Source organism: Staurois parvus, unplaced genomic scaffold (genome assembly GCF_062004578.1).
Source record: "Staurois parvus isolate SC_StPar_1 unplaced genomic scaffold, SC_StPar_1.0 ptg000205l, whole genome shotgun sequence".
In the NCBI taxonomy this organism is placed as follows: domain Eukaryota; kingdom Metazoa; phylum Chordata; class Amphibia; order Anura; family Ranidae; genus Staurois; species Staurois parvus.
In genome coordinates this window covers 6,401,913-6,429,302 of record NW_028318001.1, presented here as the reverse complement: position 1 = coordinate 6,429,302, position 27,390 = coordinate 6,401,913, and the positions used below count along the sequence as shown (strand labels likewise).

Genomic DNA, 27,390 nt, shown 5'->3' with positions numbered 1-27,390 from the left:
TGTATTTCAATGGTTTTATTAAAAATAATGTAAATATAACAGTGGAAAATGCCTCATAAAAAGTAAAACGAGGTTCTCGGGATGCCATTACAATAAGAATGAGAATGAATCGAGCGTCTGAGAATCTTTTGATTCACCTCTCTAAACTTCAAGACCCAATGCCAGAGGTCACTGTAGAATGTAGGCATGGTGAACAGATATCTGCAGGACATCAGTAAACTTAGTTAACATGTTAACATAGTGAAACATTCATGTTATAATTGCCAGATTAACCAACAAGTATATTCTTGAGCAACATCATAGTAACGACAATATAATAGTAATTTAGTCACCAAAAAGGTGAAGAGAGTACCAGGTATAAAGAAAAGAGAGGAAAAAAAAGAAAGGAAAGACTAGAAAGAACAGTGTCAATCAGGACTCACTAAGGAATAGACAAATATTGAATCCGTAGATCCCATGTTTTATCAATCTTCTTAGTATTATTTTGGAGGATGCAGGTAAGTTTGTTGTTTAACCATAATCCAGTTAGGTTTTCTTTTGACATAGTCAAGCGACACCATCAATTGCTTCAGATATTTTACAATAGTAATTCTCGTGGCCAAAAACATATACATAATCAATTTTGTGGATTTTTTGGGGACCTCTTCAGGAAGTTTCTGGAAGAGGGCAGCCTCCAGAGATCTGCAGATATTCACTCCCGTCATTGCATAGATAAAATTAAACATCTGAATTCAAAATCTGGGTACTATGGGACACTGCCACCATAGTCCTCATTTGTCCACATCGCTGGAAACAAGTAGGAGAGGCAGTAGGATGCATTTTAGTGATTTGCGTGGGAATCAAGTACCATCTTAAAAGCATTTCATAATTGGACTCTGTCAGTGTAGTGTTAATAGATATTTTTGATAGACTGTAAGCAATGTCTTGCCATTCAGTTAGATCAAAACTAAGATTCAAGTCCTGTTCCCACTGGGTCATTTAATAATGTTTGTAATAGTCTGATCAGTGAGGGAGGTGTACTGCACAGATATGCGCCCTCTCAGAATGCCCCTAGCCTGACAGGACAGTTCAAAAGTCATTGTTGCAGCTTTTTTCTTTTTTTTTCTTTTTTCAATGTTGCATGATATTTGTGCAGCTCTTTATCAAATGTAAATTTTCAAGAAAAATGCACTTATGTTGTCTTTTGTGTACTAAAATTAATTTAATAGTCAGTTATTAGGTAAAATATAAAAGATGATGTTGGGTCAAGTAAAGAGGTACCAAACCTATCAAGATTTTAAATTGGACACACCTGTGAAATGGCAACAAACTATGGTACCTAAAATTGGCCATGGGCAATGCTTTAAAAGCCTTTACAGGTTATCAGTTTAGAGTTCACTGTGAACTATGGCACTAAAAATATTGCTTTAATTCTGACATTCGTGGCGATACCTCGCATTTGGTGCAATCAGCGTTTACGTGTGTGCTGACCCTACATGCGCATTTGCGTGTGAGCACGGGGGGATTGTTAAAATTATATTTAATTTTTTTCTTTTTTGCTGAGAGCTCCTTTAAACGGGTCTCCTTAGGCTTGATCAGTGGGCCTCCCCGATGGGGTGCTGTGCTGGCATTTGTAGGATGCATTGATGCCCAGTCCCAATGTAATCTAAGCAACAGAGTCCTTCTCCGAATTCCAAGTGGACTAAAGACTGTCCCTATTCTGTATCAAAAGAAAAAAGCCAGTGCATTGGTGAACACTCGGTAAACAGACATCTATTTTTTCAGGAGCTTGTTTTTCATCACTATTCCGTCCCTCCTCTTCAGGATTCTTTTCCTGCCCTCAGCCTGTCTTTCCCTAGCCAACATGTTTGGCTCTGTCTGTACACTCCAAAACTGCAGGTAGCCCAAGATGGCTGCCCCAATTTTAGGAGAGTTTTGTGTCCAATCAGACACAGGCTTCCCCAAATGGTTTCCTGGGACCCAAACCAGTGGACCTCCATCCTCTGCAAAGTTTCCCCAGTGTCACAGGTAAGCAGCAACCATGTGTTTTACTTCTGCCAAATATAGAGTGGGGCATGTGTGGATATTACCTTTTATCGGGTGCATTGGTGGCTGCACACACAGCACCCTGTACAATCACAGTTTGTTTACTGGACTTCGAAAGAGTGTCATCATACTTCTGAGGTTTCTTCTCTCCAGCACTCAGTACTTGAAACATGGAAGGATCTCTGAACGTTACAGTTCTGTAGAGTGTGAAGGATTCAAGAGCTCTAGACAGCCCTCCTCTTAGGCAAACAAGTAAGATTTGTATATTTTTCCCTAGGGCACTGTGCTCAAGCATTGTGCCTGTACCTGTGGCCCACAAACATGTTGCCTGCTGAGCAACAGGAATGGATTTACAGTGGATAAAAAAAGTCTACACACCCCTGTTAAAATGTCAGGTTTCTGTGACGTGAAAAAATGAGACAAAGATAAATCTTTTTCAGAACTTTTTCCACCTTTTTAATGTGACCTATAAACTGTACAACTCAATTGAAAAACAAACTTAAATCCTTTTTGGGTGAGGGGAGTAAACATAAAAAAACTAAAATAATGTGGTTGCATAAGTTTGCACACCCTCTTATAACTGGGGATGTAGCTGTGTTCAGAATTAAGCGATCACATTCAAAATCATGTTAAATAGGAGTCAGTACTCACCTGCCATCATTTAAAGTGCCTCTGATTAACCCCTAAGAAAGTTCAGCTGTTATAGTAGGTTTTTCCTGACATTTTCTTAGTCGCATCCTACAGCAAAAGCTATGGTCCGCAGAGAGCTTCCAAAGCATCAGAGGGATCTCATAGTTAAGTGTCAGTCAAGGGTAAAAGAGAATTTTCAAGGCCTTAGATATACCATGGAACACACTGAAGACAGTCATCATCAAGTGGAGAAAATATGGCTCAACAGTGACATTACCAAGAACTGGATGTCCCTCCAAAATTGATGAAAAGACAAGAAGAAAACTGGTCTGGGGGGCTGCCAAGAGGCCTACAGCAACATTAAAGGAGCTACAGGAATATCTGGCAAGTACTGGCTGTGTGGTACATGTGACAACAATCTCCCGTATTCTTCATATGTCTGGGCTACGGGGTAGAGTGGCAAGATCGAAGCCTTTTCTTATGAAGAAAAACATCCAAGCCCGGCTAAACTTTGCAAAAACACATCTGAAGTCTCCCAAAATCATGTGGGAAAATGTGTTCTGGTCTGATGAAACCATGGTTGAGCTTTTTGTCCAGAATTCCATAAGATATGTTTGGCGCAAAAACAAAACTGCACATCACCAAAAGAACAGCATACCCACAGTGAAGCATGTTGGTGACAGCATAATGCTTTGGGGCTGTTTTTATTCAGCTGGAACTGGGGCCTTAGTCAAGGTAGAGGTAATTCTGAACAGTTCAAAATACCAGTCATTATTGGCACAAAACCGTCAGGCTTCTGCTAGAAAGCTGAACATGAAGAGGAACATCAACTTTCAGCACAACATTGTCCCAAAGCAGACAATCAAATCAACAAAAGAATGGCTTCACCAGAAGAAGATTTAAGTTTTGGAATGGCCCAGCCAGAGCCCAGACCTGAATCTTCTCTGAATCGAAAATCTGTGGGATGATCTGAAGAGGGCTGTAACCAGGAGATGCCCTTGCAATCTGACATTTTGGAACGTTTTTGCAAGGAAGAGTGGGCAAATATTGCCAAGTCAAGATGTGCCATGCTGAAAGACTCATACCCAAAAAACTGAGTCCTGTAATAAAATCAAAAGGTGCTTCAGCGAAGTATTCATTTAAGGGTGTGCACACTTATGCAACCATATTATTTTAGTGTTTTTATTTTTACTTCCCTCCACTTAAAAGATTTCAGTTTGTTGTTCAACTGAATTGTACAGTTTATAGGTTACATTAAAGGTGGAAAAAGTTCTGAAATGAATTATCTTTGTGTGATTTTTTTTTTCATCACAGAAACCTGACATTTTAAAAGGGGTGTGTAGACTTTTTATATCCACCGTAAAACTAGGCACCTACTTCATAGAGTCTAATAGGTGCAAGATAATTGCCATTGCTGCCCTGCCTCCAAAGCTAGTTTTCTGGCATATAAGCACATTTAGTAGGTGTTGGCTGAGTTTGGAGGATTAAGGGCAGATTACCGTGAAGATATACTGATTCCCAACTACTGTTATTATTTGTGAGAATCTGCTTGTATATGATTAGTGATTGTCTTTAATAATCTGTGCCATTCAGGTTGTAAGGGGTTTGAGGCTCTTGAGCGATCCATACCATGCTCATATACAGTCCTTTGCACTCTTAACTATATTTTACATTTGCTCATGTGTGCCACTTAATTGTAGCTGATGCTCATGGTCCAGAGAGGAGCAGAAATAGCATCAGAATCTGATCAGGGGACTGAGCTAGTCAGAGACAATAGCTCGTCAAGGACCATGGAGAGAAGAGGCAGAGTGGTAGCAGATAGTGGACCATAGAAAGAATAAAAGGAGAGGTCAGGGGGATGCATGCGCGGCTGGCTCCGAGGATGGACTCTCAGTGAGGAGAGCTCCATCCGCCGCCAGCACGATCGCGGCACACTACGGCCCCAGGGAATATAAACCACAGCAGCTGAAACATTAACCCCTCACCATCCAACAGGGCTATGACCCGACGTCGGAAAACGCCGGGACACCCTGGTAAAATGACCAGTTTCTTTCCTGCTCTCGGCCCCAGCAGCCAAGATGGCGCCGGCTGCATGCAAAACGGCCACTCAACACAGCCAGCACAGCAGGGAGAGAATACAGATCTCCAGGCAGCATACATTCCAGACCCCAGGCTGAAGGGACTGGACACAGGTTCACCCCCTGACAGACAGCCTTCTCTCTCAGCTACTATTCTATCAGCTAATGCTCCATCTTTAATTGAATCCTATCCTGATTCTGACCAACCTATCACAGAGATTTCCATGAAAAACATGCTCCTTTCCCTGCGACAAACGCTACATAATGACCTGACGGCATAATTATCTCAAATTTCAAATATGGTCCAAAATCAAGAAAAACGTATCCACCATATTGAAAATAAACTAGGGGAAATGTGCACCACACATAACGACCTCAATGCACACACAGACCATGAGGCAGACACCGAACAAAATAGCCTCAAATTGGCAGACTTAGAAGATCGCTCCAGGCGAAACAACATCAAATTCTGTGGGATCCCAGAATCCATCACTACAGACGCCATAGTCCCATACATACAATATATGAAAACTCTCATCCCTACCCTCACAGATGTAGAATTGGCTATAGATCGAGCACATCGAATCCCTAAACTGTCATTCCTGCCAGCGACGGTCCCCAGAGACATATTGGCGCACATACACTTTTTCCATGTGAAGGAAAGAATAAAGATGGCAGCAAGATATTCAACCTCCATCCCTCCAGCCCAAGCAAACATCAAATTGTTCGCAGACCTATCCAAAGCCACACTCTCCAACCATAAGAAGCTCATCAGCATAACTAAAGCTTTACGGAATCATGAAATTGGATATCAGTGGGGCTTCCCTATGAAATTGAATGTCAAATACCAAGGCAGATTTTACACAATTAAATCCCTAGAAGCAGGCATCGAATTGCTGAAATCGTGGAACATCATCCCAGCAGACTCCCATCAACCAGCATCCAATCGGCCGCAACAGATGGAAGCAGAATGGTCATGACCTACGCTCAAGCATAATACCTCCAACCCCAATTCCCTGGGCCTCACTCTCTAATACACAAGCTGGTAATCGGCCCCTGATCGAATATATTGATTGTCCAAGTTCGTCTCAAGCATGAACTCTCGAAAGAGTTATGCTTTCTCGTGCCTCCACTTTACACAGTAGCAGTTACTGCTACACATGTTACTTGTGTTTTTTGCAAGTCTTTTTTACCCCTGTTTTTACCCTTGTTCATACCCCAAGCTACCAGTCGCTAGAACCAACCCTCTCAACAACCCCCACCACACAATTGAACACTCAAACCACAACAAAGACAAACCCATGCTCACAAAGCCACACACCTGGCGGGCCATCACCTCTGTTATGCGGAAAATCACTTACCTCCATAACATCTGAAACAACACAGCTACGGAATCCAAACCATCTACAATCAACAAAATGATTACTATATCTTCGCTTAATGTCCGAGGTCTCAACTCCCCCTTCAAAAGGTCCTTGCTCTCGAGAAATCTGCTCCATTCAACCTGACATATTCCTACAGGAGACCCACTTTGCCTCATTCAAAATCCCTAAATTCAATATTCCTCACCTCTCCACAGTATATATGGCAACAAACCAAAAAAAGAAAAACGGCGTCATTACAGCCATAAGAGACTCCCTGCAATTTATCTCAGCAACAGCAGACCCACAAGGCCGCTACCACATATTGATCTGCAGTATCAATGATACTACATACACAGTGGTGTTCGGACCGTAGACGTTCACCAATCAACTCCAATTCTTCAACAAACTTAACTCCATTATAAATCAACACAGACAAGGCAGACTACTCATTGGCAGAGACTTTAACACTATAGGGAACCCTCTTCTCGACACATCATCCAAGACCAGATCTTCAAAACAGTCCTTCAACCAATTTCTTCACTCCAACGATCTTTACGACATCTGGAGATCCCAACATAGTACAGAAAAGGACTATACCTACTATTCTCCATCCCACTTATCCTATTCCAGAATCTGCTTCTTCATCACCAATAAGTGGACTCTACAACACGTCACCTCCTCTAAGATTGGTACCATCACTTGGTCAGACCATGCTCTGATCACTATTTCCCTTGACAGCAAACAACATTCGTCGATACCCTGATTATGGCGATTGAACTCGATCTTGCTGAAAAACCAAGACTACAAGCAACAAATAATTGATGCACACAAGACATTTTTTGAATTTAACAATACCCCTGATATATCCATATCCACTTTGTGGTCAACCTATGAAGCATACATGAGAGGTATTCTGATACAACTAAACGCTCGCGTCAACAAAAACAGAACCCAACAAATAGATAATCTCCTAACCTCAATCAAAACAAATGAGTAAAGCAAAAAAATCCTAAGACCCAACAATCTCTTCGTCTCTGACAGCAGATAGAAATAAATTAAGATCCCTTCTACTCTACAATTATGATCTAAATCTCCAAAAAATTAAAGCGAAATTCTACTCGCTAGGTAACAAAGCCAGCTCGTTGTTAGCCAAATCAGTAAAACAAAAACGGCTGAAATCCAAAATAGCCTCAGTTAAACACCCATCTATGAATACCCTAAACACAAACCCACAAGACATAGCTAACGCCTTCGCAGAATACTACCAAAACCTATATAACCTTAAAAACGACCCTGACACCATTTAGCCAACAACCACCTCCATACAACAATTTCTCCAAACGACCAATCTCCCTCAACTATCCTCAGACCAACTTGACACCATTTCTACCCCAATATCACCCATAGAAATAGAAATTACCTTTAAAACACTCCCAATTTACAAATCACCAGGAAACGACGGATACACTAACGAATACTATAAACAGCTTTCCACAGACTTATCACCACACCTGACCAAACTCTTCAATCACGCTGCCACCACAGGTTCGTTCCCCAAAGACATGTTGCAATCCATCATAACGACTATACCAAAACCTGGCAAAGACCCCCAATTTGTCCAAAACTACAGGTCAATTTTGTTACTTAATATTGACATAAAACTATACGTGAAAATCATATCCCGAAGAATTCTCCCCTACCTCCCCACCCTTATTCACCCAGATCAAGTAGGTTTCATCCCAGGTCGCCAAGCACCCGATGCTACCAGAAAAATTATCTCCCTCCTACACAACCTAGAAAGTACCAAGAGCCCCTCCTTATTCCTGTCTCTAGACTCAGAGAAAGCATTCGAATGGATACATTGGCAATTCATGCAACTCACTCGTCAAAAATTTGGCATCGCAGGTTGGATGCTGAACGCCATCTTATCATTATATTCACATCCATCCGCTAAAATACTGACAGATGGCACATTATCTGACCTCTTTGACATCTCAAATGGTACAAGACGAGGCTGCCCACTCTCCCCGATAATATTTACACTCCTTATTGAACCCCTAGCATCCAAACTCAGAGCAGACCGATCATTTACAGGAATCACACACCTCAACATGGAACCCAAAATTAGCCTATTAGCGGACGATATTATATTAATGGTGACCAACCCAAAAAAATCCCTCAAAACAATTTGCACACACCTATATACCTACTCAACAGTCTCATATTACAAACCTAACAAACCCAAATCTTCCATACTGAACCTTCACATCTCATCTCAACTTTAAACCCAACTAGCCAAACAATTCCCTTTTTTATGGGAAACGAACAACATTCCTTGGGAATCAGACTCACACCGACGACAGACCAACTATACACAGCAAATCATAAAATTTTGCTTGAAACTATCCCCCAAGAACTAAACACTTTACGCACTTCAGATCTCTCCAAACTAGGCCGAGTGGCAACTCTGAAAATGTTCATTTTACCCAAAATCTTATACATATTCTGCACACCCCCCATACCAATCCTTAACTCATTCTTTTCTAGCCTACAAACCATCCTCACAAAGTTCCTATGGAACTCGAAAAAACGAAGATGTACCACCAACCTCTTAATACGCCCTACAGCTAAAGGAGGAGCAGGACTCCCACACCTCAAGTCATATTACACAGCTACTCTTTTAGACCAATTATATTTCTGGTGGAACCCATCGAAAGAAAAAATTTGGTCCATAATGGAAACCCTCCCTTTTCAACCACCTAAGCCCCAAAATATAATCCTGACTCAACCGACCAACCTAATAGAACCTCAACTAAAACACCCCTGCATTCAAGCCTCCCTACAGGCTTGGCGGGACCTCCTCTCCACTAAATTTAAAGACGTCAAACATATACCTACTCCAACCAATATACTACACCTTCTCACTCCCTCGCTAGACTTATCTCAATGGACAAAACAAGGGATAACCAATATAACAGACCTCCTATATCAATCAATCTATATGCCCCTTCCAAATTCTCCAAACCAAATATAATCTCTCTACTACTGAAAACTTTACATACCTACAAATTGCTCACTTTCTACAAACCTCTATCTTACCCCACACCACTATGATACCAATTACAGCCTTTATCTTCTTCACCAAACCTCAATACCCAAGCAAAGGTATATCCACCTTTTATACATATCTCACAAACTTACAATTTACTCTACAAACAACCTCCCTAACCAACTGGGAAAATATCCTATCAGACCAAATAACTTTAAAATGCTGGGAAAATACCTTCAACATCACCTATAAAGCTACCCGATGCAGCTCCCATTGGGAGTCATATCTAAAAATACTCTACCAATGGTACCTGACTCCGGTCAAACTCTCCATCTACTACCCGAAAAAATCTCCTACACTCTGAAGACAATGTGGTGAGCCAGGCTCAACACTACATATTCTTTGGTCATGTAAGTCCCTCAGATCCTTCTGGAATACTACTTTTCAATTAATCTCTGAAATAAACAAAATTTTGTTAACACCGAACCCCTCATTAGCACTCCTACACATCGGGATCGAGAAACTCCCTCCTCGTTCCCGAACAATTATTATCCACATACTCTTTGCCACCAAAATTAACATTACCAGATTATGGAACACAAAACCCCCTCATTAATCACTTCATTAATTACAGACCTTAACACCCAATGTGAAATGGAAAAATTATCCGCAATTAATACTTCTTCCTATCACAAATTTAATAACCAATGGACCCGATGGTTAAACCACCCAAAATGTTCTGTACAATCCTGATGACATTTTATAAGTTGAATTACCGCCCAAACCAAGACTGGTATTTCCTCAATTACCCAGTTATATCCCTCCTCCCCCAACTCCCCACCAAGGTTCATCATATATATATGAATACCTCTGATGATGTTGCTAAACAAGATCTACACCTCCACCTACCATTGAGTGGAACAACAACAAAAATGCTCAACTATGTATCGTCTAATGTAATATTGTATGAATGAACCATATTTCACTTCCGTGTTTTTCTCTGAAAAATTTAATAAAAATATTGAAACAAAAAACAGCAGATGGTTGTGGACAGATGTGGACAGCATAGAGAAGTTCATGTTGATCATGGAGAGGGAGAATGTAGGAGAGAAGGCGGAGTAGCTTACCAATATTAGAAGATGATATTTTATCATATGGAGAGATGGCAGAGTGGATACTGACGGTGGTCAGTTTTGGGAAAAGTAGCTGATCAAGCAGGGTGAGGCAGAGCATGGGGTTGATTGGACTTTGTTCAGGGGGCAGTTTTCAGGTACAACATATGACAAGGACATCATTGAGGTGATTGTGTTGTGCAGAAATCTAGAGATGTTGGAGCACAAAAGTAAAGAAAAGGCAGCAGCTATAAGGCTCACTGTATAGTGCTTGATGTATCAGATAGTATTTCCGATATCAGGGAGGTAACCAACCAAATAGGTGCAGATAATATTGGTTTGTAGTGTGATCAGGGAGCTTGCCAGAAAATGAAGTGATTTACCAAAGGGAGAACTACAGAAAAAAAACTGAACTAGTTGTACAGATGTTAGGGAAAGAGTGAAGATGTTAGAATATGGAGAGAGTAGTGATATTAATGCTGGGAATGTGGATATTGGTGAGTGAAACGTTTGTGTGTTGAGGACCGGTAAAAGCTGCAGTACAAAAATGTAGAAAAGGTGTGGGCTGAGAGGATGGCACACTCAAAATCCTACAGCAGTGTAAAATTAGTTTTAACCTCTGTTTTACTACACAGGAAGGGATTGAGACTATTGTGCTGCGATTTGGCTGATCAGGTCTGATTACTCGCAAACATATCAATGGGTATACGAGCGCTAGGTAGTGCAGGCAAAAAGCAGCTGACATGAAGGCAAAACCTCTTAACCTTCATAACATCTCATATACATATGCAGCGCTGAAGACCAAATAAACATTGAATATAAACAGATTAATCTTGCGCTGCGGAGTGCTAAAACTATATAAAAGTGCGATGAACGTCTGCGGACATTAACTGTACAGGTAGTGACCTTTATAATAACTAAACATGAAAAAGCAAATAAGTCCCAAGCTCTATATTGAGGTGAAAATCGCGACTCCAGTGATGTAAAAATGAGTGTACATTGCACTAACCAGACAGCGCAATGTTATGCGCATTTGAGTAATTAAACCACTCCTGGTCCTCTGGATATGGAAAGATGAAAATCAAAGGATCATCTGGCCAACCAAGCGAAAGACAGGTAATCAAATGGTCATCATTCTCCAGGAATCAGGAACACTCATCCATCCAGCAGGGGGATCACTCTCCAGGTAACAGGTATCATGTACAACCACCAGGGGGGTCACTCTCAATAATAGATGCGGAGCAGGACAAGAATCCACCTTAAGGAAGGGGGGGGGGCTCGCAATAAACCGAGCCCAAATAGAAAATGCTAATAGTGTAGTATGTTTTATTAATTTCCAAGCAAAGATATATCCAGGTACAAGCACTCACATTGGTGTGACAGTAGTTAAGATGGCCGCTGGCCTGACACGTGGCCTGTGCGGTGTGACGTCACCACCCTTGCTCTTCCCTAATACGTTTCGTGCCCGAGTACTTTTTTTTTTTCCTGATAACGTGCTCTACAGCGAAAGATTAATCTGTTTTATATTCAATGTTTATTTGGCCTTCAGCGCTGCATATGTATATCAGGTCTGATTACTCAAATGTAGACACTGCTAAAGCCCAGAAGTATATAATGTTTAACTTTACAAAGGAGCAGATTTCTCCAGTTAAAAAAAAGTAAGCTGTAATCCTGCCTAATACTATACAGTAGTATACCTCAAAATTATAGCATTTCATAGATTCTGCACCACATAGATTTCAGTAATCAGCAGCAATAAATGACAAGGTCTAACTATAGTATACTGTGCCAGATAAAGTTCTTTAGTCTTGTTCTGCCACCAGTTTTGCAGAATAGGAACCTATATTGACAGCATACGGCAAGACTATACAGTATATATGCTGCTGTTTATTGCTCTGACTTTTATGTTAAGCTTTGTAGCAATTCCTCCACAGGACCGGTGTAAGGACCTTTGTCTGCTTAGGCGAAGGTGCATTTTGCCTTGCTCCCACAACAGCAGTGTGTAATGAGGGGGCGAAGTTGTGCATTCTCTGCCTTCCCTCGCTGGCTATGGGCAGCTGGCAGGTGAGGCCTGAGGATTACTTAAAACCCCCAAAAATTAAATATTTCTGAAAGCAGACACTGTAGAAAACAAAATGTTTGTACTTCCATTTTTTCATGTTACATGATATTAGTGCAGCGGTTTATGAAATGCAGAATTTCAGTAGAAAATGCACTAAAGCAAATTTTAGGACACATAAATACATAAAATTAATACATTTATTGGTTTAATCTAAAGATGAGGTGTGCCGAGTAAATATCCAACATGTTAAACATTAAAAAATAAACCCCTACATTTTAGAGCCACTCAGCCCCCCCCCCCCCCCCAAGTGTAAGGCAATCGCAGGCGCAAAGGTGCTTGCATTATTTTGTGTGTGCGTGTGTGTTTCTAATTTTTTTTTTCATGTCTCTTTAACCTTTTCACTGCCAGGTCCGCACGCCGTACGGACCTACAGCACTGCTTCCAGCAGGCGAGGACCTCCATTCCTCCTCTGCTATAAGCTCATGGTCACTTCAGTGACCATGAGCTTATGGTAAAATTGTTCAGACGCTGCTGAGCAAGCAGATAGCTCTGATTAGCGGCTAACAAGCCGCCGATCAGAGCTATACACCTCAAATGCAATAACCTCCCTCCACGAATGTCTTCACCTCCTATCCTTCCCTGTCTCTAGCCTCACCTCCTACCATTCTTTTTTTTTTTTTTTTTTTAAATGCCGCTAGTTTTCCCGTTTTCCCCCTGTCCACGATATGCCCCCAACCAGCTCACATACCCGATCCCCTGCGTCCGCCGGTTTCTCTCACCGCCCAACCTCCACCCCCCCCTCTGGCCCCTAACTTACTAATCCTGGCTGGTTGCTGGGTGGTGTTCCCTCCTCTCCTTTCCGCTGTTCCAGCACTTGGAGAAGCTGTGGCAATGGAGAGCGCGGGGAAGGCGGCCTGGTAAACGTGCTTACTGATCACTCCTGTATCCATTGATAACTGAGCATAGTAAGCTTGTGCTTACTATGGGTCAGTTTATGAATGAAAAGGAGGCTCTATACAGACTCTTCATTCATTCATGTAATGTGCAGCGTAGGCTGTCTTCAGTCCCTTTCTCTGTCTCAAAAAAGAGATATCAGGGGTCTGTTTAGATCTTTGATATCTCACCAAAAAAAAGTACAAACAAATAATGATAATTAAAAAACAAACAAACATAGTAAGGCCTTGTTTACACAGGGAATACACAGCGTATGCTCTTCAAGGCCTTGTCTACTGGCATAGGGATGCGCAGGTTTTCTGAGCATCCCTGTGCAGGCAATCCTGTTGATGTCATTTGGGATGTAACAATTGCATGAACACAGCCGTTGCTCCCAATTTGACATCCATGTGGGTCCCGGTTCTTGTCCCTGAGCTCACACTGTTTACATTCAGGGTCGTGTACAAACACCCACACAGGTGTTAGATTGGGAACAGTGGCTTTGCCATTGCATCCCAATTGATATGAATGGGATTGCCTGCACAGGATTGCACAGAACTGGGCATCTCCATGTGGGTAAACACTGCCCATCATGGGCATACTTTTTTTAATACGCCCCATGTAGTAGTAATTTAGCAGGAATTTAAAAAATTTAGGTTATGCACTAATTAATGATTTTCGTGTATTTTTAGTGAAAATTGCTATTTGATGAACATTTGCACAACTACCTTAAAAAAAAAAAAACAAAAAGATAAAAAACTCAGTAGCACATTTTTTATTCTACAGGTCATGTGCTTTCAGAAAATGTATGGTTTGGGGAGTCCTTTCACATTCTGAAAGCTGTAAGTGAAAAAATGTCAACCTCCAGATTTTGAGACTAAATTATTTTTAATTGCAGTTTTGTGCACATTTCGTTTTCATCATTTTACGAAAAGGCACAATTCACAATTTACAAATATTTGTTTTTATTTACCTCAATACAGTTTAACTTTTATACTTAATAGGGACTTAGCAGGAATTTTGAAAATTTTGCCATGTATGTATCTGCTAATAATGGTTTTGGATCTTAACTGAAAATAGCTGTTTAATGAACATTTGCGCAACTCTTGCTGGGCCTAAAAAAATCAATAGCACATTTGTTTTATTCCATAGGTAATGTGCTTTCAGAAAATATATGGTTTGAGGGGGTCTTTTACAAATTCTGAAAGTTGTGTGTGACATATGATAACCTCCAAATTTTTTAGAGTAAATTTATTTTTTTTACAGTTCTACATATCTATCTTTTTTCCCATTTCACAAAAAGGCGCAATTTAAAATTTACAAGTATTTGTTATTTTTCAACTCAATACAGTTTTAACTTTTATATTTAGTAGGAATTTAGCAGGAATTTTATAAATTTTGCCATATATGTATCCACTAATAATGAATTTAGTGTATTTTTAACAAAAATAGTGTTTTGATAAACATTCACACAAGTATCACAGGGCCTAAAAAAATCAGTAGCACCTTCCTTTTTATTTTACTGGTCCTATGCTTTCAGAAAATATACGGTTTTGGGGTCTTTCACAAGGTCTGAAAGCTGTAAGGGAAAAATAAAAACATCTAGATTTTCAGAGAAATGCATTGCATAGTGCTGTGAGTACACAAATATGCAGCCTCTCGGCGGGTGGGCCTTGACACAGAGAGGCCACATATTTGCATACCAAAAGGTAAACAAACTTTGTGCCAAGAGCATGCTCCCGACACAGGTATCTGTGCCTAACGGAAAGCTCTTGATCATGTGACCACTGTGACAGCCAATCACAGCGGTCACATGATTATAAACCCTGCCCCCCTACCGACTGTAGAAACCCCTTAAGGGGTTGGGAGGCGCTGGTGTGAAGGGTTGCTAGAGAGCTGTGACTTAGCAAAGAGGCTACAGGAGCCTGTATGCACTGGTACTGTTAGAAGGGCTAGCAAGAGAAATAGCATAATTGACTTTAATGGTAGGATTTCTAGCTAAGTTATTATTGGCGTATATTTAGTTTCACATCTTTAAGGCTGGAAGTCATTAATATTGCAATGTATGTGAAAATGAATTACACTTTGCAATTCCGAAAACTTCTATTGAAGGAAAACCAGTTTCATGCTGTCTGAATGTATCATAAACTTCACACTGTCTTTTATGACCATTTGTTTCTATATTGTTTTAGTCTTATACTGATTAATTTCTTACAGGGGTCAGATGATTTCTGGAGATGACTGTGAATTTATTTTAAGGTTTGAAAAATCCAATGCAGAAGAAAAGAAAGCAATACTAACAACTGAAGGCAATCAGGTAGGATTTATTTAATCAACTGTTATAGCTGTTAGGAGTCACATAAAATTGAAGTTGCCTGTAATGTTGAAGATGTTTCATCAGTTAAAATGGGTGTTCAAAACCTACACCATCATTTTATGCCTACATGAACACCTTGACCCTATCCTAATGTTTAAAACGTGAACTAGCTCATGGTACCATGAACTAACCATGCCTAAACTGGTTTGCTGATCTTTGTCTTTGCGCTATAAACTAAAAAAAAAAAGACAGACAATTTTGAAAAAAAAAAACCCCAAAACAATATTTTTGACGTTTTGCCATTAACTACTTGCCTACTGAGCACTTATACCCCCTTCCTGCCCAGGCCAATTTTTAGCTTTCAGCGCTGTCGCACTTTGAATGACAATTGTGTGGTAATGCAACACTGTTCCCATATGAAATTTGTATAATTTTTTTCACACAAATAGAGATTTCTTTTGGTGGTGTTTAATTGCTGCTGGGTGTTTTTTTTTTTTTTAATGCGCTATAAACAAAAAAAAAAGTAAAAAAAAAAAAAGTTTTTCTTTGTTTCTATTATAAAATTTTGCAAACAGGTTATTTTTCTCCTTCACTGATGTTCGTTGATGAGGCTGCACTGCTAGGCAGCATTGATGGGCACTGATAGCACTTATGAGGCGGCACTGATGAGGCTGCACTGATATGCAACAATGATGGGCACTGATGGGTGGTACTGACTGATGGCACTGCTGGGCCCAGGTTGGTGGCACGGCTGGGCACTGATTATAAGGGCACTGATCATCAGTGCCCCGATGATCGGTGTCGATCAGTCCTCTGACAATTGCAGGTTGTGACAGCATGAGGAAAGTGCAGCTGATAACTGGCAACTGCATTTACTGATCTGTGTCATTGGTTGATCACGTGGTAAAAGGTCGCTGTGATTGGCCTTTCCCACATCACGTGATCAGCTGTGTCCATAGGACACAGCGATCATGGAGATCGCCGGGTGCTTGCAGGAGGGCATGTTCTGGGAGGATGTCATATGACGCCCTCTCAGGACTGGACAACCTCGCTCTGTAGCCGTCATTTGGCTATAGCATGGTTGGCAAGTGGTTAAACATGTCCAATAAAAAAATTTTAAAAATCAAATTTCGCCATAAATTTAGGAATAAATGTATCCTGCTACATGCCTTTGTTAAAAAAAATCCCAATACATGTAAATTAATTGGTTTACGTGAAAGTTATAGCATTTGCAAATGGTAGTATATATACTGGAATTTTTCTTTTTTTTTTTTTTATGCTAGTAATGGTGGCAATCATCGACTTACAGCGAGACTGCGATGGGAATTCTGACATTGGGTGGGAACTCACTGACATCTCCAGTGACACTAATACAATGATCAGTGCTAATAAAACACACTGACACTGTACTAATGACACTGGGCAGGAAGAGGTTAACTTTTGGGCGATCAAAGGGTTAACTGTGTACTGTGTGTGTTTTACTATGTGTGCTGAGTGTTGTTTTACCTTGGAGACCTGCTGTTTTGTATTTCCTTGCTGGCAGGAAAGAAACCGTTGTTTGCAAGCTCTCCCTTGGCAGCTTTGTGGAAAATCGCTGGGTGCCAGCAGGGAATCTCCATCTGGGACTCAGTGATTTATATGCCTTGCCGCCAATAGCGGCGTGTATAGGGTGGCGTGCGTGCGCTCACTACCCGGAAATGCAAATATACGTGATTTTGCGCAGACCTGCCGCCTTGTAGCAGTAGTTCTACTATAGGGTGGCGGGAAAGCGGCTAAAGTGGAACTTCACCCAAAAACAAATCGGCACTTTTGTTGGGGGGGGGGGGGGGGACAGGTACCTGGCTTTGACAAGTACCCACTGCTACTTCCGGTTGGATCTCTTTGGCGATCCAAGTAGAAGTCCGGCCTCTCCTCCTTCCCCCGCAGCCTTCTGGCACACATCGTCCCAGAAGATCATTCACAAAGCACAGCCTACGCATGTGCAGTGGGAGAGGCTTCACAGTGGTTCCCTTTAGTTAGGATGCTGGCGTCTGGACCCGAAGCCAATTAAAGAATCGGCTTGGATGAGGACAGCACTGGATCCCTGGACAGGCAAGTGTCCAAGTGTCCTTATGTTAAAAGTCAGCAGCTACAGTATCTGTAGCTGCTGATTTTTTTTTTTTGTTTTGATGGAGGGGTGGAAACTAGAGACTCTTTTTTAGTAAATTCCTTTGAATGTAGCTGGCTACTAATAGCTATTTCATGAACTGAATACATGAAAACCTACAGATAAAGCTATGGTAGAATGGTTCTGTGGAGAACGTCTTCTTACCTAGAAGTAAGACTTGTTCCTATAGTTTTGGTCTGTTTTTGTCCAGCTGGCCAATTTGAACACACTTGCTAATTGAAAAACAGTTGGCGATCGGGTTTTTACTGTCTATTGGAGTAGTTAAAAATCTACTGTTTTTAAAGCAGCCGTTTTTCAACCAGGGTGCCTTCTGGGTTCTTTAGGGAAGTCTTAACAAAATACCTAAAAATGGCTAGGAATTGCCCAAAATTGTCAACAATCCAGCCTGCCTTTTTGTTGCACAAAGCCAGAGGTTTTTGTGAAGCATTACAATGACACATTGGTTAATAAGGATGATGTTGGGCTCCTGCACAGCATTTTTGTTTGTCCATCCTCTGCCCCTCTCAACCCTGTCAACACTGGGGTTGTGTTAGCTGAGAGAAGAAGAGAAACTGAGGGAGAAGAGAAATGCTAGAACATTAATAAGTACCAGTTTGCAAAGATGGAGGTATAGATTACCACTAATGTTGGGTGGCCCACATGTGTGGATGCTGCTGGAAGATATGTAAAACTATTATTTTAGTTTTTTACATTTTAGAGTGGGGTGCCTTGAGATTGTGCATAATTTGTAAAGGGTGTCTTGACTGAAAAAATTTTTGAGAAACACTGGTTTAAAGGACAACCATCAAATGTAACTTCATAATTTTTAGGATTCATTGGACACGCATTTTTCCAAGGGCTGTCTGACCTGCTCAATCCCACCCACCCTGAAGCTAAGCCCCATTTTCAGCTATTTGGCTGCTGAAACTCACGTGGTACTGCTGAATGATGGAAGTAGGATAGATTTCTGAAGTCCCATACAGCATTAGGGCTTTACAAATGCATAAAATTAAATATTGAAGATTAACAAACATTGCAGGCATGACTAACTGGCTGTACTTTTACCTTGATGCTAGTTTGGTCTATCAGCCTAACCGGTTCATTGAAGCAGTCACTGTGTCATGTTTAAAGACATCCATCCAATTCTGCAATCCTAGTTTTTTTTATTGCATTTAATTACATTTAATTGGGCTTAATTGCATTTTTTTAACATAAGTTTAACCAGTGATGCAAAAAAGTTTGAAATTACTGAGCAGTTCGTAATATAATGTACATAATGTTATTTTAGGAGTCTCAAATGTTGTTACATGCAAACATTTTTTATCAACCTTTTAAGCATTTTGTTTTTCTTTACAGTGTGCTAAAACCTTTATTAACTTGATGACCCACATTTCAAAGGAACAGACAGTGCAGTACATTTTAACCATGGTGGATGACATGCTGCAGGTAAGGAGTATGCAAGATTAAAACTGTCCTTTCGCTGGTTTGTCCCTTTTTAATTTGACTACTCCTATCTGCTGACCTGATCAATCACTGTTTTTGGTAGAAATGATATTTCTACATGGCAAATAATTTACTAGCAGTAGAGTAATAGAAATCCAACAGACCCAACAGTCATGACATGCATGCTGCTGATTCTGTCTAATTGAATCACGAATTGAAAGGGGCATGTTCAAAATAATAGCAGTGTGGAGTTCTATTAGTGAGGTCATTCAATCTTTGAAAAACAGGTGGCAATTATTGCCTTTATTTAAGGAAGGAAGGCAGCAAATGTACATGCTGGTTACAGTGCATTTCTCTCTGAAATTCTGAGGAAAATGGATCGTTCCAGACATTGTTCAGAAGAACAGCGTACCTTCATTAAAAAGTTGATTGGAGAGGGAAAAACATATAAAGAAGTGCAGAAAATGATAGGCTGCTCAGCTAAAATGATCGCAAATGCTTTAAAATGGCAACCAAAACCTGAAAGACATGGAAGAAAGCGAAAAACTACCATTCGAATGGATAGAAGAATAGCCAAAATGGCAAGGACTCAGCCAACAATCAGCTCCAGGAAGATGAAAGAAGGTCTAAAGTTACCTGTGAGTACTGTTACAATTAGAAGACGCCTATGTGAAGCCAAGCTATCTGCAAGAAGCCCCCGCAAATTCCCACTGTTGAAAAAAAGACGTGCTGAAGAGGTTACAATTTGCCAAAGAGCACATTGACTGGCCTAAAGAGAAATGGCGCAACATTTCTGTGGACTGATGAGAGTAAGATTGTTCTTTTTGGGTCTAGTGGCCGGAGACAGTTTGTCAGATGACCCCCAAACACTGAATTCAAGCCACAGTACACTGAAGACAGTGAAGCATGGTTGCTCAAGCATTATGATATGGGGATGTTTCTCATACTACGGTGTTGGGCCTATTTATCGCATACCAGGGATCATGGATCAATTTGAATACATCAGAATACTTGAAGAGATCATGCTGCCTTATGCTGAAGAGGAAATGCCCTTGAAATGGGTGTTCCAACAAGACAACGACCCCAAACACACCAGTAAACGTGCAACATCTTGGTTCCAGACCAACAAGATTGACGTTATGGAGTGGCCAGCCCAATCCCCAGATCTTAATCCAATAGAAAACTTGTGAGGTGACATCAAAAATACAGTTTCTGAGGCAAAACCAAAAAATAGAGAAGAACTGTGGAATGTATTCCAATCATCCTGGGCTGGAATACCTGTTCACAGGTGCCAGAAGTTGGTTGACTCCATGCAACACAGATGTACAACAGTTCTCAGAAACAGTGCTTATACAACTAAATATTAAGTGATTCAAAGGAAAGCAAAATCTTCAAACATTGTTTATATAGTGAATGTTTGAGTTTGTAAAGAAGAATTCAAACACCGCAATTTTTTTGAACAGTCTAATATTCACTTTTCTTCAATTTTTTTAGAGGAACAACACAAATTTGATACATTTTTCTTCATGTCTTGATTTGGAATAGAATGTGTAGTGTTCCCAATGCATTTGTGTGTATGGAAATAAAAGCTATTAGAAGGATTTTGAGCTTTATTCACTTTTTTCAACACACTGCTATTATTTTGAACACAACTGTATATACAGTATTTTCTGGCGTATAAGACTACTTTTTATACTTAAAAATATACTCCAAAAATTGGGGGCTGTCTTATACGCGGGGTATAAAATGTGAACCTTGCGTTTGTTTGGGTCAAGCTGGCTGGATGTGTGGTAATACTGTACATACAGTATACCGTGCTGAGCCAAGCTGGCTCAAAACAAATGACCCTATGACAGATTAATCTGTGAGCCAGCTGGATGTGCGGTATATACAGTATACTGCGCTGAGCCAAGCAGTTTCAAAGTGTACCGGTACGTCCCTACTGTAATCAGCCCGCTGGATGCGTGTATGTATGGTAGCTGCGGCTACATACAGTATACACTGCGCCAATCACGGCGAGTGATGTATTCTACTGAGTCAGAGAGGTGGGCTGATGATATCACAACCTCAGCCAATCCGAGCAGGCTTTGTATTCATTAGTAGAATACATCGCTCGCCGTGATTTGCCCAGCGTATACTGTATGTAGCCTCAGCTACTGTACCGTAGGGAGGTACCGGTATGTTTTGAAACAGCTTGGCTCAGTATACTGTATGTACCACAGTGGTATATACTCAGTATACTGTATATACCACACATCCAGCGGGCTGACAGATTAATCTGTCATAGGGACATTTGTTTTGAGCCAGCTTGGATCAGCGCGGTATGCTGTGTGTACATTGCTGCACATCCAGCGGGCTATATATATACTGTATACTGTATGTAGCCGAAGCTACCGTATTACCACAAACCAGCGTTAACATCTGATTTGGAATTTGATCCATATGATGACTGTCTTACAAATGTATCACAAGATGTCATTCGTGAACTTATGATGTCAGAGGATAAACATGAGGATTTTTAAGGATTTAAGTACTGGTAAGTCATAACCATTTCAATTAAAAAATCTGATGTTTTTAAATGGTGTTGCCTCAGAAGTGGGTTAGACTTATACGGTGAGTATAGCCCAATATGTTTTAACTGGAAAATTTTGGGGGTCATCTTATACACCCAGTTGCCTTATACGCCGGAAAATACGGGTATATATTTATCCAGTGCACACATATTGGATAAAAAAAAAATGGGCCTGTGTGAGCAGGAAAGCCTATAGTGCATATCGCCCGAAAGAGAGAATGTGTCACTCAAGGGTCTTCAGAGGTGAACGCACAGTGAAGATTTTATTTTGATAAAGTACAAGCTCAGGTCCTGAGGAAGACTAGCTTGTGCCTCGTTGAAATAAAATCTTCATTGCGCGTTCACCTCGCAAATACCTGCGAGGGCCGATTTTTCTTTTGGGGGGAAAAATAAATATATGTGTGTATGTGTATTTACACACAGTTAGCCCTGCATTTCTGTCAGATAATGCACCACTTTGCTCAGAAAATGGTTGCATTTACAAATGTTTAGGCATTCTCATGTTTATTTCTTTTGTTTGTATTGGTATGACACAAAAAATGGAGAAACTAAAAGCCAGTACTGACACATTCCACGCAAAACTTCAGAAATGGACTGGACAAAATTATTGGTACCTTCTCAATATTGTAAGAAATAATTGCATTCCAAGTTTGTGATGCTCCTGTAATTTGTAATAAAACTCATCTGCAACCAGTTAAAATGGTGAAAAATCGATTCAACCTTTCTGTTGTGTTTCTTTGTGTGCCACATGGAGAAGAGAAAAAGCAGCAAAGAATTGTCTGAGGATTTGAGAACATAAATTGTGGAAAAACATGAACAATCTCAAGGTTACAAGTCCATCTCCAGAGATCTTAATGTTCCTATATCCACTGTGCGGAACATTGTCAAGACGTTTACAGCCAGTGGCACTGTAGCTAACCTCCCTGGACGTGGACGAAAGAGAAAAATGAATCAAAGATTGCAATGAAGGATTGTTTGAATAATGGCTAAAGAACCTCGATCAACTACCGAACAAATTCAAGTTGATCTTCAGGCACAGGGTACAACTAAGTCTGCTAGCACTATACATCGCCATCTGAATGAAAATGAACGATATGATAGGAGACCCCACTGCTGACACAGAAACATAAAAAAGTCAGATTGGAGATTGCCAAAATCTACCTGAGGAAGCCAAAATCCTTTTGCAAGAATTTGTTGCGTACAGACAAAACAAAATTACAACTCTTTGTTAAAGCCCATCATTCTACTGTTTGCAGAAAAAGTCCAGTGTGAAATGCATGGAGGCTTGAGCTGTACATGTCACTTCCAGTTCCTCTGTCATTATATCTAGTTGCTGGAATGCACTCCAGCCATGAGAATAGCCGCGGTGTAAGGAGAGGGATCCCCCTAGTGAGCTGTTTGGGTTGTTGCTCCCTGTGGCACTATTTTAACACGTGAGTGCATTAGAATATATTCCTTTTAATATTTTTAATAAAAACTTGCTGCACTATGATTACTTTTCTGGGTTCTTTCCTGAGATATTGGCTGAGAATGAAAGAGGTGGTTTAGTGTTACTTGAGTGGAAGAGGTCTGAAGGATTCTGCAGGACCAGGCATTGATTTAAATACATACAGGAGCTGTGCTTTTATGCTTACTGGCTACTTTGTTTTCCGCATTAATCTGGTGAGTTCTTATTTTGGCCATAAATGGTGGTGGATCACATTTGGAGTTGCGAGATGTAGTTACCAGTTGAACTGTAACATCAGATTGGTGCTTAAGAATTTTTCACTTCACTATTTTTGGACTATATGATATTTACTAATTTATGTATGTGTTATTTTACATGGTATGCTGTTCTTTGAATTATTATCACGTCTTATTTGGCCAGCGCCTACTTTTATTCTCCCCACATAAAGAAACATAAAAAAGCTAGATTGAAGTTTGACAAAACTTACCTGAGGAAGCCAAAATCCTTTTGGGAGAAAAAGCAAAATTGCAGCTTTTTGGTAAAGCCCATCATTCTACGGTTTTCAGAAAAAGCAATGAGGTCTTTAAAGAAAAGAATACAGTCACTACAGTCAAACATGGTTGGGGTTCACTGATGTTTTGGGGTTGCTTTGCTGCTTCAGGCACTGGATGTATTGACCGTGTGCATGGAATTATGGAATCTGAAGACTACCAAAAAATTCTGGGGTGCAATGTACTGCACAGTGTCAGAAAGTTGGGTCTTCATCAGAGGTCATGGGTCTTACAGCAGGACAATGACCCAGAGCACACATCAAAAAGCACCCAGAAGTGGTTTCAGACAAAGCTCTGGAGTGGACTGAACTGGCCAGCGACAAGTCCAAATCTCAATCCCATAGAGCAAATGTATAGAGATCTCAAATCAGCAGTTGGGAAAAAGATCACTTCCAGTCTGGGAGACCTGGAGCAGCTGGCGAAAGAAGAGTGGGCCAAAATTCCAATAGAGAGGTGTAAGAAACTCATTGATGGTTACAGGAAGTGATTTGATTTCAGTTATTTTTTTCAAGGGGTGTGCTGCCAAATATTAAATTGAGGATGCCAGTAATTTTGTCTAGTCCATTTTTGAAGTTTTGCGTGGAATGTGTCAGATTTTCATATATAATATATTTTCACCACAACACTACCTGCCTAGAGTTTGTACTCCAGTTCCTAACACACTCCAAAGACATGCTGGAAGGTTAATTTGCTCCTGTCTAAATTCGGCCTAGTGTGTGTATGTTTTAGTGACCTTACAGTGTATGTAAAGCGCTGTGTAAATTGTCAACTATCTATCTATCTATCTATCTATCTATCTATCTATCTATCGCTCAAAAAAATGTAGGGAACACACTTCAGATCTCAATGGGGAAAATATCATGCTGGATGCCTATACTGATATGGACTGGGTAATGTGTTAGGAAAGTAAGGGTCTCCCATCGTTTGATGGAAATTAAAATTATCAAAGTGAAAAAATAATGCAGCAGGTTAGAAATTTCATTGCAGCAACTCAAAATGGTACTCAGTAGTTTGTATGGCCCCCATGTGCTTGTATGCATGCCTGACAGCTTTGGGACATGCTCCTAATGAGACGATGGATTGTGTCCTGGGGTATTTCCTCCAAGATTTGGACCAAGACATCACTGAACTCCTGGACAGTCTGAGGTGCAACCTCGTCGGATGGACCGAAACATGATATCCCAGAGCTGTTCTATTGGATTTAGGTCAGGCACCCATCAAAGCTTAATCATGGCGATCTCTATGATTCAACCCAGATGAGTGGAGCAAAATGCATCAGAGGCAGGGCTCAGGAGGAGTTCAAGGCTGAGGCCGTTTACATTTCTTTACATGTGTTGAACTAGTGGTGTGTGATGTCATCCTAGCCTGCTTAAAGCTGTGGAAGGCTGATAGGTGGAGTTTGGGAAGAGGATCACTTTAGTAGAGGGGTGCAGTTGAGACCATAGACTGAAAGGTCTCGATTCAGGACGACCCTGTACAGTGCCTTTTTCATGTCACTCTTAGCTCCATCATGGCATACAAGAAGAGTATGGTTTCCCCATTTGTTAGACTCTGCTAAGAGACTAATGTCGGTATTTTGGAAAAAGTCACAGATGTCTTCTATAGAACACTGGATAAAACAAGTTAATAAAATTATGGAAGCTGAGGAATGAGTGCATATCTATGGCAATGGACTTGAAGAGTTTTATGTTACGTGGAAACTCTGGATCTTGTATGTAATAAGTATCAGGAATAAGGGCTAAATAGTCACGTGTCCCGCGATAGAGTGGCAGCTTCTGCTTATTACATACTTCGGAAATTCTAATTCCACTGTGTTAGAAGGAAAAAAAGGGAGATGGGATGGTCCATAAATCTCTAAGATGTATTTAACAGTTATATGATTTGAGATCTAGGTTAAAGACTATTTTGGGTTGGGATTTTTATTTTTGTACGGCATTTCCTGTGTTTATATTGATTATGGAAAAAAAAAAAAGTTGCAGGAAAGATGCAGTCAATCTGCTGATTCCATATTGTGGTATGTGGGAAAATGTTATTAAAATTACATTGGATTGTACTGTAGAATAGTACTTGAAGTATGGTTTGTTTGGTTTTTTTTTTGTGTTCAGTTGTTTGGCTGGAGTTCCTTTTCAAACATACATCTGTGATTTAATTTAGACCGGCACGACTTTCAGTTATGGAAAGTTATATTTACCTGGTGAAAAAAAACAATCTTAGCAGCCACTCTATGTTCTTGCTAGTTTCTTTATTATATAAAATGAATATTCATTTATATTATTGCTGGGACAATGCCTTTGCTTCTTTGCCCTTATCACTTTGACTAATGATGACATTTTAATTAATCTGTAAAACAAATGGAAGGAAGATTCTAGTTTGCTTGATTGATGTCTTTTGATAATAAGGTAATTTATATACATTGTACACAATGTTTACTTTTCATTAAACTTTTTATCTTTTCACATTTTAACTTTTCTTCATCACTGGAAAAGGTAATCAGTTAAAGGAGAACAGTATTAATTTAGCAAATACGTACATCACCAAGATGATGGCACTGGGGAGATTTCTTTCTTTATTTGTAGCTCTGGTTCATGTAGATATTTTGCTGGTATCCCCTTAGTCAGAAGGAGAACGTTAGTTTATAGTCCAAAAGACATTTTTATAAGCAAATAAGTGTTTAGAGTCAGTAAAGGGCAATTGCACTCTTGTTGTGTGAGAATGCATGACTTGAAGACCTCATTTAATGGGGAAACAATATTTTCAGATGTATCCTGTAGATGTAGTCCTATTGAAATGGCAGGAACTGAATTAGAAATTCTTTTCTGCACAGTGCAGGCAGACTTCTCCCTTTCCACGGTTTCTGTTTCTATGTGGTATTACCCTGAAACTTCTGCAGTTTCTAGTTCTTTCTGATTTTTGTTAGCCATTCAAACTATCAAGATTTGATAGTGATCAAGGTCTACCACATCTACCTGTAAGGGTTGACAAACTTTTATTGATGACTGACGAATTTTTACAAGCAAAATAATTTTCTTGGCTATGTCAGTGTGTTAAGTGCTTTGCTCTACAGACTGTCTGTGTGCAAAGAGGTTTCTGGAAATGTTATAATTTTCCTTTCATGTAAATGTTCTCAACTGTTAGATGAGCTCTGCGTTCTGCACTCAGCAGCAAATGTCAGGACTGACAGGTGATTTGTTCTTCTTCAGAATATCGAGTGTCATGAAACCCGCATTTCTTAATTACAAAATGCAACAAAGGCTGGTGTTTTTTATCCTAATATTTTGTTTTTGACTTGCTTGAATATTTACAGTATCTTCAATGTTTGCATACCTCTGACAGAAGTTTTTATTTATACTCTGTCCATTTTAGACTGCTATGTAACTATATTTACAGTGTATTTGTGGGCAAAAAAAATGCATGAAAAGAAACTTGTTGAATCTGTCAGAAATTTAGGGAATTTCTAACTTTCAGTTCTAGGCTAACAACGTTGCCACTGAAATGAAATTCCAAGCACTGTTGTCAGCCCGGCCCGAGTATGGCTCTGCTTTTCCACCTCTCCTCATCTCCATCATATCTCATCTGCATTCTGAGCACTCCTTCCTCTCCCATATCAACTGCCTACTGTTTGTTTCCCCCTCACTTTCTCTCTCTCTCTCCTAAGTTTACA

At 40.2% G+C, this 27,390-nt stretch overlaps 1 protein-coding gene across 6 annotated transcripts in view; it reads left to right on the top strand.

Moving 5' to 3' along the window:
• The window catches only part of ATP6V1H (ATPase H+ transporting V1 subunit H), a 159,008-nt gene that overhangs the window by 27,513 nt on the left and 104,105 nt on the right, over positions 1 to 27,390 (top strand). For all 6 annotated transcript variants that reach the window (XM_089678430.1, XM_089678431.1, XM_089678432.1 and 3 more), the window contains 2 exons: positions 15,471 to 15,570; positions 19,073 to 19,162. In XM_089678430.1, coding sequence (XP_089534556.1) covers positions 15,471 to 15,570; positions 19,073 to 19,162 — 190 coding nt within the window. The remainder of the gene's footprint in view (positions 1 to 15,470; positions 15,571 to 19,072; positions 19,163 to 27,390) is intronic.